The sequence below is a fragment of the Macaca thibetana genome, chromosome 11 (genome assembly GCF_024542745.1).
Source record: "Macaca thibetana thibetana isolate TM-01 chromosome 11, ASM2454274v1, whole genome shotgun sequence".
NCBI classification, from domain to species: Eukaryota; Metazoa; Chordata; class Mammalia; order Primates; family Cercopithecidae; genus Macaca; species Macaca thibetana.
In genome coordinates, this window is record NC_065588.1 from 91593154 (window position 1) to 91609064 (window position 15911).

General features: G+C 38.7%; 2 protein-coding genes across 11 annotated transcripts in view; both read left to right on the forward strand.

The window, feature by feature from the left end:
* Positions 1-15911, forward strand: part of METAP2 (methionyl aminopeptidase 2) — an 817888-nt gene that overhangs the window by 544473 nt on the left and 257504 nt on the right. The gene's annotated exons all lie outside the window — the stretch shown is intronic.
* The window catches only part of VEZT (vezatin, adherens junctions transmembrane protein), a 77998-nt gene that overhangs the window by 17943 nt on the left and 44144 nt on the right, over positions 1-15911 (forward strand). For 8 of the 10 annotated variants that reach the window (XM_050747141.1, XM_050747149.1, XM_050747142.1 and 5 more), the window contains one exon: positions 12752-12883. In XM_050747141.1, the coding sequence (XP_050603098.1) occupies positions 12752-12883 (132 nt within the window). Of the gene's footprint in view, positions 1-12751; positions 12884-15911 lie in introns of those variants that run through there. The other 2 variants (XM_050747153.1, XM_050747154.1) reach the window with 1 other exon arrangement.

A 15911-nucleotide genomic window follows, 5' to 3' on the forward strand; every position in this document is an offset into this window, starting at 1 on the left:
TTAACTTTTCTTGTATATCCCCAGAGAGAAGTTAATGGGCGAGAACTACCCAAGTAACTAGTGCCTGACACAGAGTAGGCACTCAATAAGTATTTGGCTAGTGATAAAGGAGTAAATGATGATTATCCCTTTTCTATCCAGATGATCTTTACACTGGAATGCTGTTAGCACTCAGTCATTGCCATCTGCAAGAGAGAACAAATAGTGTGAGGGACCAGAATCAGAATTTGGCCAGTAGTTAGTGCAGACTACAAATTGCTTTTCTGAAAGGGTATATGGCCCTGAGATCAGCTCTTCTAATAAAGGGAAGGAGAGAGTCTCAAGGGTGCATCAGGGCTAGTGTGAAGAGCTTGGAGGGTTCAGACACACAGAATAAGTGACATAGGGCCCGGCGCAGTAGCTCACGCCTGTAATCCCAGCACTTTAGGAGGCCAAGGAGTACAGATCACTTGAGGTCAGGAGTTTGAGACCAGCCTGGCCAACATGATGAAACACCATCTCCACTAAAAATACAAAAATGAGCCAAGTGTGGTGGCGCATGCCTTAAATCCCAGCTACTTGGGAAGCTGAGGTAGGAGAATCACTCGAACCTGGGAGATGGAGGTTGCAGTGAGCCGAGATTATGTCACTGCACTCCGGCATGAACAACAGACAGGAGAAAGAAAGAAAGAGAGAAAGAGAGAGAAGAAGGAGGAGGAGGAGGAGGAGGAGGAGGAGGAGGAGGGGAGGGAAGGAGGGAGGGAAGGAAGAAGTGAGGGAAGGAAGGAAGGAAGGAAGGAAGGAAGGAAGGAAGGAAACATTGCAACAATGACTACTGACTTGGAAGATAGACAATCATTGACTGTTCTTAGCCAGAAAAGAAAGAAAAGAAAAAGAAAGGAAGAAAGGAAGGAAAGAGAGAGATGAAGAAAGAAGTGACATAGAAGAAAAACAGAAAGAAGCATTGCAACAATGACTACTGAGTTGGAAGACAGACAAAGATTGACTGTTCTTAGCAAGCAAGCAAGCAAGAAAGAGAAGGGAAAGAAAGGAAAGAAAGAGACATAGAAGAAAAACAGAAACATTGCAACGAGTACTGAGTTGTAAGATAGACAGTCATTGACTGTTCTTAGCCCAGTAGAGGTGCTGGATTGTGGACCTGTAGTATTGATATTACTAGTGTGTCAATATCCAAAAGAAACCATTCAGTAAAGTGCCATTTGTGGAAGACGCTAGGTTTATTGAGATATCTAACTTTCCTAGTTAATATCTATGGCCCAGATAGTCAGAGTTGCACTTCTTTTCTTATGTTGACACCCCAACAGAATTTTTTAAAGAAGGAAATTTTTTTTTTTTGGAAGACCGAATATCAGTTAGATGAGCATGAAGTTTATGTAGAAATAATCTCCCAACAGCTTAGCTCAGCTATTCTTAAAGCCTTTAAAATTTAAGGCTCTACTGGAGTAAAACGATGTTATATAGAAAATTATTTTCCTCAGATATTTTTAATACTGTAATAACATTTCTCAGCCTATTTAAAGGTTCATATTGATCATCACAATACTTCTTTAAGTGTAACGAAGTGCTATAGTATTTTGGTTTTATATTAGTAGCTGATTAAAATTTCAATGCACAAATTCTAATGCAGTTATTTTGAAGGTAGCTCATTTCACTCTTAGAAAGCCTGTTGAGTTTTTGCAACAGGCTGTTGAGCATTGCAAGTCATGAAAAATAACTAATTTTCCATTTTGGTCACTGCTTTTCACATCAGTCATCATCCCAAAATAAAAAGTAAATAATGAAAGCAGCTGCTAGGCTACTTATTTTTTTGTGATTTTTTTCAATCTCTGATTGAACTCGAAATGCTCGAAAACAGGTTCTCAGCCTTAGAACTATTGACACTTTGGGCCAGATAACTCTTTGTGAGGGTTGTCCCATGCAATATAGGATGTTGAGCAGCATCCCGATCTCTATGCACTAGATACCAGTAGCACTGCTCACATCCACCCCACAGTTTTTTGGGGGTTTTGGGATTTGTTTTTTTAAGATGGAGTCTCGTTCTGTTGCCCAGGCTGGAGTGCCGTGGCACTATCTTGGCTGCAGCCTCCGCCTCCTGGGTTCAAACGATTCTCCTGCCTCAGGCCTCCCAAGTCATTGGGACTGCAGATGTGCACCACCATGCCTGGCTAATTTTTGTTTTTTTTTTTTTTTTTTTTTTTTTTTCAGTAGAGACGAGGTTTCACTGTGTTGGCCAGACTGGTCTCAAACTTGTGACCTCAAGTGACCCACCCATCTTGGCCTCCCAGAGTGCTGGGATTATAGGTGTGAGCCACCATGCCTTGCCGACAGGTTTTGTTAGTTTGTTTTGAGACGAGTCTTAAATGGCTTACTGCGGCCTTGAGCTCCAGGCTCAAGCAGTCCTTCACTTTCAGCCTCCCAAGTAGCTGGGACCACAGGTGCACACCACCATTTCTGGCTAATTTTTTTATTTTTAGTAGAGACAAGGTCTTGCTTTATATTGCCTAGGATAGTCTCAGATGCTTGGCCTCAAGCAGTTCCTCCTGCCTTGGCCTCCCAAAGTCCTGAGATTACAGGTTTGAGCTACCCTGCCTAGCACACTCCTCAGTTTTAACAATGAAAAATGTCTCCAGAAATTGCCAGATGTGGGGAGGGGGAGTTGTGCAGTGATGATCTACTTTGAGAACCACTGCTTTATAAGAACATAGTAGTTTTTTTGTTTCTACTTTTTGTTTTTAACTGTCTTGTTTAATGGTGATTTTAAAACGTGGCTCAGAAAAATCACATAATTGAGAATAGTTTATTCCGTGAACTTTATATTAGCTTGTGGAAAGACAATGTGAATAATTCAAATTGACAAGTAAGTAGACACTTATTTGTGCCTTCACTGAGACTAGCAACTTGAAATCATGTTGCTAGAGGATACCTTTGATATTTGTTGACCTTGGTGAAAATATTAAAAAGCATAGACATTGTTGCAGGAAGTTTACAAGTCCAAATACTTGCTCATCATTTTCTGAATTTTTAAAATAAATACATAAAATAACGTATACAAGTTACACTAGTTGATACACATGTGATTAACTCATAAATTTATTTTAGATCTTAACTATATTAACTTTTGCTTTTTGTCATATTCTCTTTCAGTAGAGGTTAAAAGTACCACTGCTATGGAAGTACCACTACTAGATGAAAGTTTGAGCTGGACGTGGTGGCTCACACCTGTAATCCCAGCACTTTGGGAGGCCAAGTGGAAGGATTGCTTGAGGCCAGGAGTTCAAGATCAGCCTGGGCAACATAGTGAGACCCTGTCTCTAAAAAAGAAAAAATAGAAATAAAATTGCCTGAGACTATTAGATGGAAGTTTGTAAGACTCTAATGGGTTTTTTTCTGGTTTTTATTTTGTTTTGTTTTGTTTTCTTTTTTAGAGACAGGATTTTGCTGTGTTGCCTAGGCTGGAGTATGGTGGCTATTCACAAGTGTGATCATAGGCCCTACAGCCTCAAACTCCTGGACTCAAGCAGGCATCCCCAGTAGCTGGGACTACGTGTGCGGTGTTTTAAAATCTAAAATCTAAATGGGCCGGGCGTGGTGGCTCGCGCCTGTAATCCCAACACTTTGGGAGGCTGAGGCAGGTGGATCACCTGAGGTCAGGAGTTCGAGACCAGCCTGGCCAACCTGGTGAAACCCTGTGTCTACTAAAAATACAAAAGTCAGCTGGGCATGGTGGCTGACTCCTGTAATCCCAGCTACTTGAGAGGCTAAGGCAGGAGAATCACTTGAACCTGGGAGGGGGAGGTTGCAGTGAGCCGAGATGGCACCACTGTGTTCTAGCCTGGGCCACAAGAGCGAAACTCCATCTCACCAAAAAAAAAAAAACAATAAAATGATTTTTTCCCCAGATTATAATAATAATAAGTTGAATATTTTCGAGTTTACATTTTTGTTCCATAGTATTTTCTTAAGCCTTTTATACCAGACTTTAGGAAAACCTAGCATCTGATTTTTAAAAGACTTTTATTATAGACCTTAAAATTGTATTTTAAGGGGGAGAATACTACAACGAAAACTCCATGGCCAGGCCTGGTGGCTTATGCCTGTAATTCCAGCACTTGAGCTCAGGAGTTCCAGACCAGCCTGGGCAACCTGGTGAAACCCCGTCCCTACCAAAAATACAAAAAGTGAACTGGGGGTGGTGGTGCACACCCGTGGTCCCAGCTACTTGGAAGACAGAGATAGGAGGATTGCTTGGAGGTTGCCATGAGCAGAGATAGCACTACTGCACTCCAACCTGGGTGACAGAGTGTGACACCATCTCAAAAAAAAAAGAAAAAAGCTCCATTTACCCATCACTCAGCTTCAGCAGCTGTTAACATTTTACCAAACTGTCTCATCTATTCCTCTCCCCCTCTCCCACCTTTTTTCTTGGTGTATTTTAAAGCAAATACCATATGATTCCCATTTGTCCTGTTATAAATAAATAAATAAATAAATAAATAAAAATAAAGCAAATATCAGACATTACCTAATTTCACCTGTAAATGTATCAGTATGTATCTCTAACAGACAAGTACTTGCTGTGATTTAGGTGTGGTTTGTCCCTGCCAAAACTCATTTGAAATTTAATTGCCATGCACTGATGTTGGGAGGTAGAACCTTTAAGAGGTAGGACCTAATGGGAAGCATTTAGGTCACGAGGCTCCACTTTCATGGATGGCTTGGTGCCATTCTCACAATAGTGAGTGAGTTTTTGCTCTCTCAAAACTGAATTAGTTCTCTTGGGAATTGATTAGTTCTTGAAAGAGCAGGTTATAAAGTAAGGACATTCTTAGTGCTTGGCGCCTTTGCACATAACCACTCCCCTTTTGACCTTCTACCATATTATATCTAGGCAGCAGAGCCCTTACCAGAAGCCAGTGGCATGCTCTTGAACTTCCCAGCCTGCAGAACTATGAGCTAAGTAAGCTTCTTTCTTTATAAAATATGCAGTGTCAAGTATTCTGTTATAACAACGCAAAACAGACTAAGAACTCTTTTTTTTTTCCTTTTCCAAGATAACACTGGCCAGGCATAGTGGCTTACACCTATAATCCCAGTGCTTTGGGAGGCCGAGGTGGGAGGATCACATGAGCCTAGGGGTTGGAGACCAGCCTGGGCAATATAGTGAGACCCTGTCCCTAAAATAAAGAACAATTAGCCGGACATAGTGGCACATACCTGTAGTACCAGCTACGCAGGAGGCTGAGGTGGGAGGATCCCTTGAGCCCAGGAGTTTGAGGCTGCAGTGAGCCATGCACGCCACTGCATGGGTGGCAGAACGAGACCCTGTTTCTAAATAAATAATGATAACCCCAATAAAATTATCTCATCTAACAAAATTAATAATAATTTCCTAATAATCTAATACCTAGTCTGTGTTTGAGCTTCCTTAAATTCTCGAAAATGCCTTCTTACAGTTGTTCCAAGCAGGATCGAAAACAATGTCCATATGCTGCACTGGGTGATAGGTCCCTTTAGTCTTACCCCACCCTCTTGCCCTCTTTTTTTTTTTTTTTTTTTTTTTTTGAGACAAGATCTGGCCCTGTCATCCAGGCTGGTGTGCAATGGTGCGATCTCTATTCACTGCAACCTCTGCCTCCCAGGCTTACACCATCCTCCCCCCACCTCAGTCTCCCACCTCTCACTGTTTTAAAAGTCATTTATTTGTTGAAGAAATTTGATAATTTGTTTTTGGTGTGTGTGTGTGTGTGTTTTTTTAAAAGACAAATGCATTTCATTATTTATTTAGATATGTCCTTGAGTCATGGGAACTAAATAATTTGATCTGCAGGATTTCCATACTCTGTATTTGGCTTATATTGTAGCATAAGATGGCATTTGGTTTAGCACAAAATTCTGTATTTTAAAATACCACTTTTGGCCAGGCATGGTGGCTCGTGCCTGTAATCCCAGCAATTTGGGAGTCTGAGGTGGGCGGATCATTTGAGGTCGGAGTTAAAGACCAGCCTAGCCAACGTGATGAAACCCCATATCTACTAAAAATACAAAAAATTATCTAGGCGTAGTAGCGCATGCCTGTAATCCCAGCTACTTGGGAGGCTGAAGCAGGAGAATCACTTGAACCCGGGAGGTGGAGGTTGCAGTCAGCCAAGATCATGCCACTGTACTCCAGCCTGGGTGACACGGGGAGACTCTGTCTCAAAAAATAAAAAATAAAAAGTAAAAGTACCACTTTTTTATCTTGTTTCTCAGAGTGTCGTGAGTTTTATTTTACTACCTGAACAAGTTTAGGAGTCCCATAGCATTCTTACTTTGTGCTTAAGGAAGCTGAAACAGGGAGAGGATTTTTCTGGAAACAGAGCATTCCTAGAAAGTACCAGAGCACTCAGTACTTCCTTGGTAATGTTGAAAGCTTAATGAACCATGGTTTTATCAGAGGTATCACAAGATAAAACTTTTTAGGAAAAACTTTTCCTGTTTTGTTTTATCCCCTGTGCCTACATGTTGCCTGACATGGAAGATGTTCAGTAAGTATTTATTATTGAATCAGTTGCCTAATTCTGCCATCTTTGGCCCATTCTTCTCTGACCCAAGACCTGAAAGCTTACAACTTGTTCTATCTATAAGAGTTTAAAGCAGTTTAAAAGAGTGAAGCTAATAATAAAAGCATTGTAGCCAGATACAACTGCTCATGTCTGTAATCCCAATGACTCAAGAGGCTGAGGCGGGAGGATCCCTTGAGGCCAGGAGTTAGAGACCAGCCAGAGAAACATAGCAAGACTCCATCTCTACAATAAATTTAAAAATTACCTGAGTATGGTGGTTGCACCTGTAGTCCCAGCCACTCAGAGGGTGAGGTGGGAGGATTGCTTGACCTCCAGAGGTTGAGGCTATAGTAAGCTGTGATCATGCCACTGCACTCCAGCCTGGGTGACAGAGAAAGACCCTGTCTCAAATAAAAGCTAACCAGCAATGATATAGTGATGACACTGGCACTTGTACAGAATACATCATGAATCATGTAGAAAACAAGCGTTGCCATAAGTGAATGGTCAAACTGTATACATCTGGGAGATCTGATGTCTTTTCTTTTCTTTTTTTTTTTTTGGAGCTGGAGTCTCGCTCTGTTGCCGAGGCTGGAGTACAGTGGCGGGATCTCAGCTCACTGTGACCTCCACCTCCCATGTTCAAGAGATTCTCCTGCTTCAGTCTCCCGAGTAGCTGGGATTACAGATGTGTGCCACCATGCCTGGCTAATTTTTGCATTTTTAGAAGAGACGGGATTTCACCATGTTGGCGAGACTGGTCTCAAACTCCTGACCTCAAGTGATCCACCTGCCTTGGCCTCCCAAAGTGCTGGGATTACAGGCGTGAGCCACTGCACCCACCTGTATCTGATATCTTTATGTGGGGCCTGCAGGGAGTAGGACTGGCAAGAAATGCCAGTATTGTAGGACTTGGATGAAATATTTTCTTGAAGAGCTTTCTTCAGCAAAAATTTGGGGTTTTCCTGTCTATTTTTGTTTATTTTTATTGCAAAAATGTTTCAGCCATCAGAACAATCTTAGCACAACCAAAGTTTCTTGGATGTTTTTCATTTAGCAAAATTCTTTCTGGTGTTATGATACGTGTTTTCTGTCAGCTAAAACTTACAGGAATAGTGAACCACAAAGATTTCCTGAGGAGCTCCCACATGCTGTGTCTGAGGTTTCTCGTATTTCTTTTGGCATCAATAACATTCTCCAATACTTCGAAATTATAGTTTGAGTCCAGTGTTAATGATTTCTCTTCAAAAAAAACAACTTAAATAAAACATTTGTGGTTTTATTTTGCTTGAACCAAGGAAAAGTCATAATAGAGACAACTACCTACTCTGCTTTACCCTCCACACAAAAACACCCCTTTCTAAAGCTGCCATATAATACTTTATGAAAAATAAACATTTCCCTGTATTTATTAGTGTATAAGCCTAATATCCCAAAACCTCTAAATGTAGTGGTCAGAACAGTTGCAATAGGGAGCCCCCACTTGCTGTAAAAGAAAAAAAAAGTCAAAATAAATTATCTTATGTTGGATGATCAGGTTTTAATAATAAGACATTATTTGCCTTTTTCACTCCCATTCTCATGTGCATGTACAGAGTACAAAAAGCTCATCAGATGGTTGCATATTCTATATTAACATTTAGCTATTTGAAACTATTACTTGTTGTTTTGGTATGGCTATTCCTCTTTGATGCTACAATGATCAGAAAAGACTTAAAATACTTCTGGCTTTCCAACTATATTATTTGTGTAAGCCTTGATTTTTCTGTATACTTCACCTAAAACAATAAATTGCAACACATTGAATGCGGAAGCAGATATAAGTATCCAGCAATTTTCTATTAAGCCAAACAATAAAGAGATTTGCAAAAAGTGTAAAACAATCTGTTCTTCTCTAGGAATTTTTTTCATTTTGGAGAATTTTTTCATTAAACATATGTTTAACATTGTAACAGGTTTATTGCTATTTTCAAGTAAAATGGTAATTTTTTTTTAAATTTTAGTTTTGAGTTCTAATATGATATCATTAGATGTCCATGTAAACAAAAGCTCTTTGGGGCTCTCAATAATTTTTTAGATTATAAGGAGAGCTGAGACCAAAAATTTGAGAACTACTGGTCAGGATATGGTTTTCTGAGATCTATTAAATAATACACAAGTTATTTGACAGTTTCAGAGAAAAACTGATAGCAATTTTATTCCTAAACATTTTTAAAGAATTAATGTAAACATAATGAATAGAACTTGAGTGTTCATAGTGTTCATACAGTATCTGGGTTTACATGTGTTAGGAAGTGATGTGATTTGCACTAACAGCCAAAAATAGAAAATGCAAATATGAAATATAACTAGTAGAAAATAGAAAAATAGAAAAATGCAAATATGAAATACAACTAGTAGATAACTAGAAATTACATTTATTGAACCTGCAGTACATTCACCTCAGTCTCCAAAGGTTGTCTTCTATGAAACTTTGTCAAATACTTTGTTACATACAGTCATAAAACAAAGTATGGTGATCACCTTGGTAAGCCAGATTTCTCCAGAACTGTAAAACAGTGCTTTCTGAGATAAAACTGATCTGTTACTAAAGATGGGGAAGAAACCAAAACTACTGAGGAATCACTCATAGTTATATAGCACAAATGGATGTGCCACACCTTTAACAAGAAGCCTGTGAAACCAGTCAAAAAGTTAATGGGAAGTTTTATTTGGAGAAAAGGCAGAATAAGCTACTGGTAGAATTTGCTGTATCACATGATACTGTTGGATATGATCTGTGATATACAAGGTGAGTGATTAATGTGCTGTTGTTGTGAAATGTGAAATAGCAAGTGTTCCAGATTATGGTGATCTGAACTGAGTATGTATATGTGCCCTCAGCTTATATACAGAACATATTTGAAGAACAAAATATTCTTGTTTCTCTTCTGATTATCATTAAAAAAAAAATCTATACTATATTTTGTTATTTTGTGATCTGTGACATAAAGTGAAAAAGGAAAGGACATTAGGGTCAGTGATGAGAGTGTTAGCTATGTGTGCAGTAAAAAAGGGCATTATAATCTCAATAAAAAGTTTGTACTCATCTCAACTCTCTAAGTCTCTTGCCGAGAACACTTAGCAGTCAAGAATGTGTCTCCTGGTTTTGACTGAGTCTTTTATTAGAAGAGGAGGACATGATGGCTTGCACCTGTAGTCCCAGCTACTCAAGAGGCTGAAGCCAGAGGACAGCCTGAGCCCAGGAGTTCTAGGCCAGCCTGGACAATACAGTGAGACCCTATCTAAAAAAAAAAAAAAAGAGAGAGAGAAAGAAAGAGAAAAAGAAAAAAAGAAAACAAAAAGAACAGGAGTCAGCAAATTAAGGTTTTTGGGCCGGATTTGCCACTGTGACCTGTACCCCCATTTTTGTATGGCAGGTTTTTAAAATGTTTTTAAACAGCTAGGGAAAATATCAAAAGAATATTTTTTGTGACATGTGAAAATTATATGAAGTTCAAATTTCAGTGTCTATAAATAAAGTTTTATTGGGACATAGCCATACTCATTAGTTTATGTATTGGCTGTGTCTGTTTTCTCACTACAGCAGCAGACTTGATTAGTTGTGACAGAGACCATATGGCTTGCAGAGTTGAAATATTTACTATCTGGCCTTTTACCGAAAAAGGCTGCTGACCCAGAGTTAGAGTAACTTCCCTTTGATCCATCTTATTTATTGTTCTTCCCCATGGGAGTTCATTTGAAGAAAGGGTTCTACTGCCTTAAAAACAATGTTTTTTTTTTAAAGTATGTAAGGTCAGCCCAAACAAATGAACTGGCATTCTTGTTCTCTTGCCCCCACTGGGGCAAGAGCAGGGTGGGGTTCACAGTTCACTTTGAAAATGCAGATTCAGTAATTCAAGGTAATATTTGAATATACATTATGGGTGATATCAAGATTAACCATTTGTGCTGCCAGAAATTTTAAATCTGGTAGAGGGATAAGAAACATATTTTCCTTATATTACTTTTTTAAAAATATTTTCTTAAAAAAAGAGATTAAACATAGCTTAAAAGAAAGGCATTTGACTCAATTCCTGTTCTCTCAAATTGTTATTCCACAAATTGCTACCAGTCCAGCAGATCCCCACTCTTCCTCAGTCTTCTGAATGCAAGAATATATTCCCTAAATGTCTTGGTCTATCTTAGCTATCTCTCCTGTTTTCATAGTCCCAAATACTTTCCTGACATTGTTAATTTGCTCGGTTGTATTTGTACTGAACTGTAAGTAACTTTTTGGTGTCTTCCTTAATAGACATGGAAAGGACTATTTCTTATTTTAAGTAATATAGTATTATCCTGCTTTTTCTAACTGAGTGAACCTGTTTCCTCATCTGTGGAATTGGAATAAAAATAATAATGATGGTGATAATAATACCTTTTATTGTTGTGAACCTTAACCTAGAAGATGAAAGTAAAATACTTAGTTAAGAATTTTTTTTTTTCTGTTGTTTTATCTGTGAAACCTAATTACAGTCTTTTTGGAGATTTAAATATTTCATTGAATGGAATCAAGATTTATTTATTTATTTATTTATTTATTTATTTATTTTTGTGAGACAGAGTTTTGCTCTGTCACCCAGGCTGGAGTGTAATGGCGTAATCTCGGCTTACTTCAACCTCCGCCTCCTAGGTTCAAGCCATTCTCCCACCTCAGCCTCCTGAGTAGCTGAGATTACAGGCACCCGCCATCAAGACCGGGTAATTTTTGTATTTTAAATAGAGACAGAGTTTCACCATGTTGGCCAGGCTGGTCTTGAACTCCTGACCTCAGATAATCTGCCTGCCTCAGCTTCCCAAAGTGTTGGGATTACAGGTGTGAGCCACTGCGCCCAGCCAAGATTTATTTTTAAACATGTCACCAACTGTATGCTTTAGAGAAGGTTGAAAGTTAAAATTAAAGCTTGCTGTTCAGAAATAGTTGTCCAGTAGATTTTCATCCAGTAGTGACATTGATATTTCTGTTCAATAGAGTTGGGGTGATTTTTTTTTTTTGGGTCTGTTCCAAAAATCTGTGCTCTTTCCACATAGCTTATATATAGTTAAAAGTATAAATGGAGCGCTTACTATGTGGCAAGGACTGTTCCAGCTGCCTTATATTAATTTAATTTTCATAAGAACTCTATGAACTAAGTGCTGTTACTGCTATTTTTAGATGAGACAGCTGATGCATAAAAGGATTATACATTTCCCGGTTACTTAGCTAGTAAGAGGCAGAGTTGGGATTTGAATCTGTAGATTGGTTTTTGTTTGTTTTGGGATGGAGTTTTGCTGTTGTCACCCAGGCTGGAGTGCAGTGGTGTGATCTCAGCTCACTGCAACCTCTGCCTCCTGGGTTCAAGCGATTCTCCTGCCTTAGCCTCCTGAGTAGCTGGGATTACAGGCACATGCTTGGCTAATTTTTATATTTTTGGTAGAGTCAGGGTTTCACCATGTTGGCCAGGCTGGTCTGAAACTCCTCACCTCAGATGATCCACCCACCTTGTCCTCCCAAAGTGCTGGGATTACAGGGGTGAGCCAGTGCGCCCAGCAGATTGTATTCTTAACCTCTATGTTCTAATGCTTTTGTTAGCCATACTGTGTCCTATTTGTCATATGCTCGTATGTGAGATATAGCTTATCTAAGGTAACATTCTTGAAGTTTTAAGTTTGTTCACAGTGCTGAGCATATGGTAGATAATAGGTATTTGTGCTTGAATGAATTAAGAAATATAATGGGATGATAAAACAAATTATAATTCATACAATGTAATCATTGTTTAAGTATTCTTGGCTTTGAGTAATAACATTGTCGTTTGAGTTATCTGTAACTAACATTGGCTATTCTGAAGCAGTTTACTCTAAGACTGTTAACAATTGGGGCAATGAAATTGCTTAACAATCTATTTACATTTCTAAATTCATTTTTTCTTGCTGGTACTCACTCAAAAAGAAATCTGTGTGTTTTATTTAGAGTTTTTCCTTTTTTGGGTTCCTCTGTTGAATTGTTTGTTGATTTGTTTGTGTTAAATGGCATTGTATTATAACAGATAATTCAGTTCTTATAGAAGAAACCTTAAAGAATTTGGACATACTGGTTACAATAGTGAAGGTCTGGTATTAAGTTTGGCCTCCGAAACTTCTGAAATAGTAATGATCTTGAAATATGCTTTATTTTATGTATTTTTCAGAATTCTCCACTTTACCAATACTTACAGGATCTGGGACACACAGACTTTGAAATATGTTCTTCTTTGTCACCAAAAACAGAAAAATGCACAACAGAGGGACAACAAAAGCCTCCTACAAGAGTCCTACCAAAAGTAAGAAAGCATGCTCATTCTTTCTGGCTGAATCTTTTGCACTTTACCTTACTGGCTATTTAGATACTTCTTAAGCACTTCCATATCCTCCCTCACACTGGTAAGACTATTTATTTCATCAATAGTACAAAACTTTCTTTTTAGATAAACATGAATCCTTACTGCTTTGGAATATTTTGTAGGTAATTTATATCCAGTGAGGAAATAATTTGGTAGAGAATTAAAATACATTACTTATTTAAATATTGATGCTCTCCAAACAGAACCAGAAAAAATATACTAAAACTTTAATGAGAGCACAACTAATAGGAATCCTCTACTAACTGGATTTTTTCTCTTTAAATCTTTTTTTTTTTTTTCAAAGTATGAATTACAAGAAAGCAAATTGATATTTCTTAAACACAGTTTCAGGGGTATATAATGGAGTGAGTATAACTTCTGGTACCTTTTTTAATCTATAGAATTAAATACATTTATACAGTAAATATCTCATAGTCGATGTCCAGCATTGTGAAGCTGAGATACTAGAAAAATCTCCATTAATTATGTTGTACAAAATGCATTTTCTAGATTCATTTATGTCCTGCTAGCCATGTTTACTAAGATAAGAAATTTATGGTCCAGGCGCGGTGGCTCACGCCTGTAATCCCAGCACTTTGGGAGACCAAGGCGAGTGGATCACCTGAGGTCAGGAGTTTGAGACCAGCCTGGCCAACATGGTGAAATCCTGTCTCTACTAAAAATAGAAAAATTATCTGGGCGTGGTGGCGGGCGCCTGTAATCCCAGCTACTCAGGAGGCTGAGGCAGGAGAATCGCTTGAACCTGGGAGGCGGAGGTGGCAGTGAACCGAGATCATGCCATTGCACTCCAGCCTGGGCAGCAAGAGCAAAACTCCGTCTCAAAAAATAAAAAAATAAAAATATTTACTCTGTTTTTAGGTGAGACAGTTGAAGCATAGGAGGATTATAAATTATCATAGGTTACTTAGCTTGTAAGAGGTGGAGTTGGGATTAGAACCTGTAGTTTACTCCCAGAGTTTATGTTCTTAACCTCTGTGTACCTGTCTACTACATTTTAGTTTTAACCAAAGGAATTGTAATTTAATAGAAAAAATACAACCAAATTTCCTCATTCCTTGAGCATTCTAGTTTAATCAGGGTTTTATCACTATTGAGAAGGTAACCAAGCTGGCCCATTTGTAACAGCCAAGTAAACACTAGAGAATTTTTCGACTAACACCCAGAAGGTGAGAGTTAGAATTAGAGTTTGCATGGATCAGAACCAGTTTTCCTAGTCCTCCATTGATACCATTTCTTCCCTGTGCCCTTTTTAAGTATAAATGTTCCTGGGAAGGGGTTTGTATATAATAGGCTATTTAATAAGCTTGGATTTGAGGTTACTTGGCAACACAAAACAAAGAATGGCCAGGGGATAGTCTTAGAGCAGCAGATGGTCATTTACCTCTTATTTTTTGTTTTGTTTTGTTTTGATACAGACTTGGGTTTTATGGGTATTATTGTCATTTATGACAAGTATTTTTATATTTAGAAATGTTGTTGCTAGTTTATAAATAAGTCAAGTGAGAGTTTAAAATTGAATCCCCTCAGAAATTGAGGAACAATAAAAAGCATAGCCAGAGGTTGTTTTAAAAAATTACCAGGCTGGGCACAAAGGCTCATGTCTATAATCCCAGCACTTTGGGAGGCCAAGGCGGAAGGACCACTTGAGCCCAGGTGTTGGAGACCCGCCGGGGCAACATAGCAAGACCCTGTCTCAAAAAAATTATCGTATGTCTGGAAAGTTTGTTTTGTCTTCATTTTATGTATGTATGTATGTATGTATGTATTTATTTATTTATTTGAGATGGGGTCTTCTCCTATCACCCAGGCTGGAGTGTAGTGGTATGATTACAATTCACTGCAGCCTTCACTTTCTGGGCTCAAGTGATCCTCCCACCTCTGCCTCCCACGTACCTGGGACCACAGACATGTGCCACCATGCCCAGCTAATTTTGTTCTTTATTTTTTGTAGAGATTTAAAAATTGCCACTCACTGTGTTGCCCGGGTTGGTCTCAAACTCCTGACTTCAAGCAATCCTCCTACCTTGGCCTTACAGGTGTGAGCCACCACACCCAGCCATATTGCACATTTCTAAGACAAGTTTTTAACTGTAGGATCTATGTTTTTCTAAAATGAAGTTTTTTTCCTTTTTTTGTGTGTTTTGTTTTGTTTTGTTTTGTTTTGTTTTTGTTTTTGAGACGGAGTCTCACTCTCGCCTAGGCTGGAGTGCAGTGATACGATCTTGGCTCACTGCAACATCCATCTCCCAGGTTCAAGTAATTCTGCCTCAGCTTCCCAAGTAGCTGGGATTATAGGCACAGGCCACCACGCCCAGCCAAGTTTTGTATTTTTAGTAGAGACAGGGTCTTACCATGTTGACCAGGCTGGTCTTGAACTCCCAACCTCAAGTGATCTGCCTACCTCAGCCTCCCAAACTGCTGAGATTACAGGAGTGAGCAACCGTGCCCAACCAATTTTTTTCCTAATTTGGGGAGAGCTAAATTTTAGAAAACTTGTTGTATTGTTTAGCTCATTGTCAGGGAATGTATGTTTAGAATTGCTCCCAAAATTCTTTTCAAGGAATGAAGTATCAATTATTTCCTCTGAAAAGCTATTTTTCTATGAGTTCTTAATGAAACCATCCTTAGCCTCTTTTTTAACTTTACTTTTGCATATGCTTATTAGTAGTTGTTAAGTAGTCTGCCCTGATATTCTTACTATGAATATTCATTCTGTCTCTTTTTCTGGTTTCTTTTCCTATGATTATTCTTAAATTCATTCCATAGAGTTTTAGCAGCAGGCTTCTTGTTGGCTTGGTGTCTTCTCTGGGGATCTCATCTACTTTCTTGCCACTTATGTCCGTTCTTCAGTCTTTGCTGAGTTCCAGTTGCTTCTTAGACATTTTCATCTGCATGTGCCCCACAAAGCTCAGATTCAACTTGTCTAAAATAGGACTTCCTCAGACAC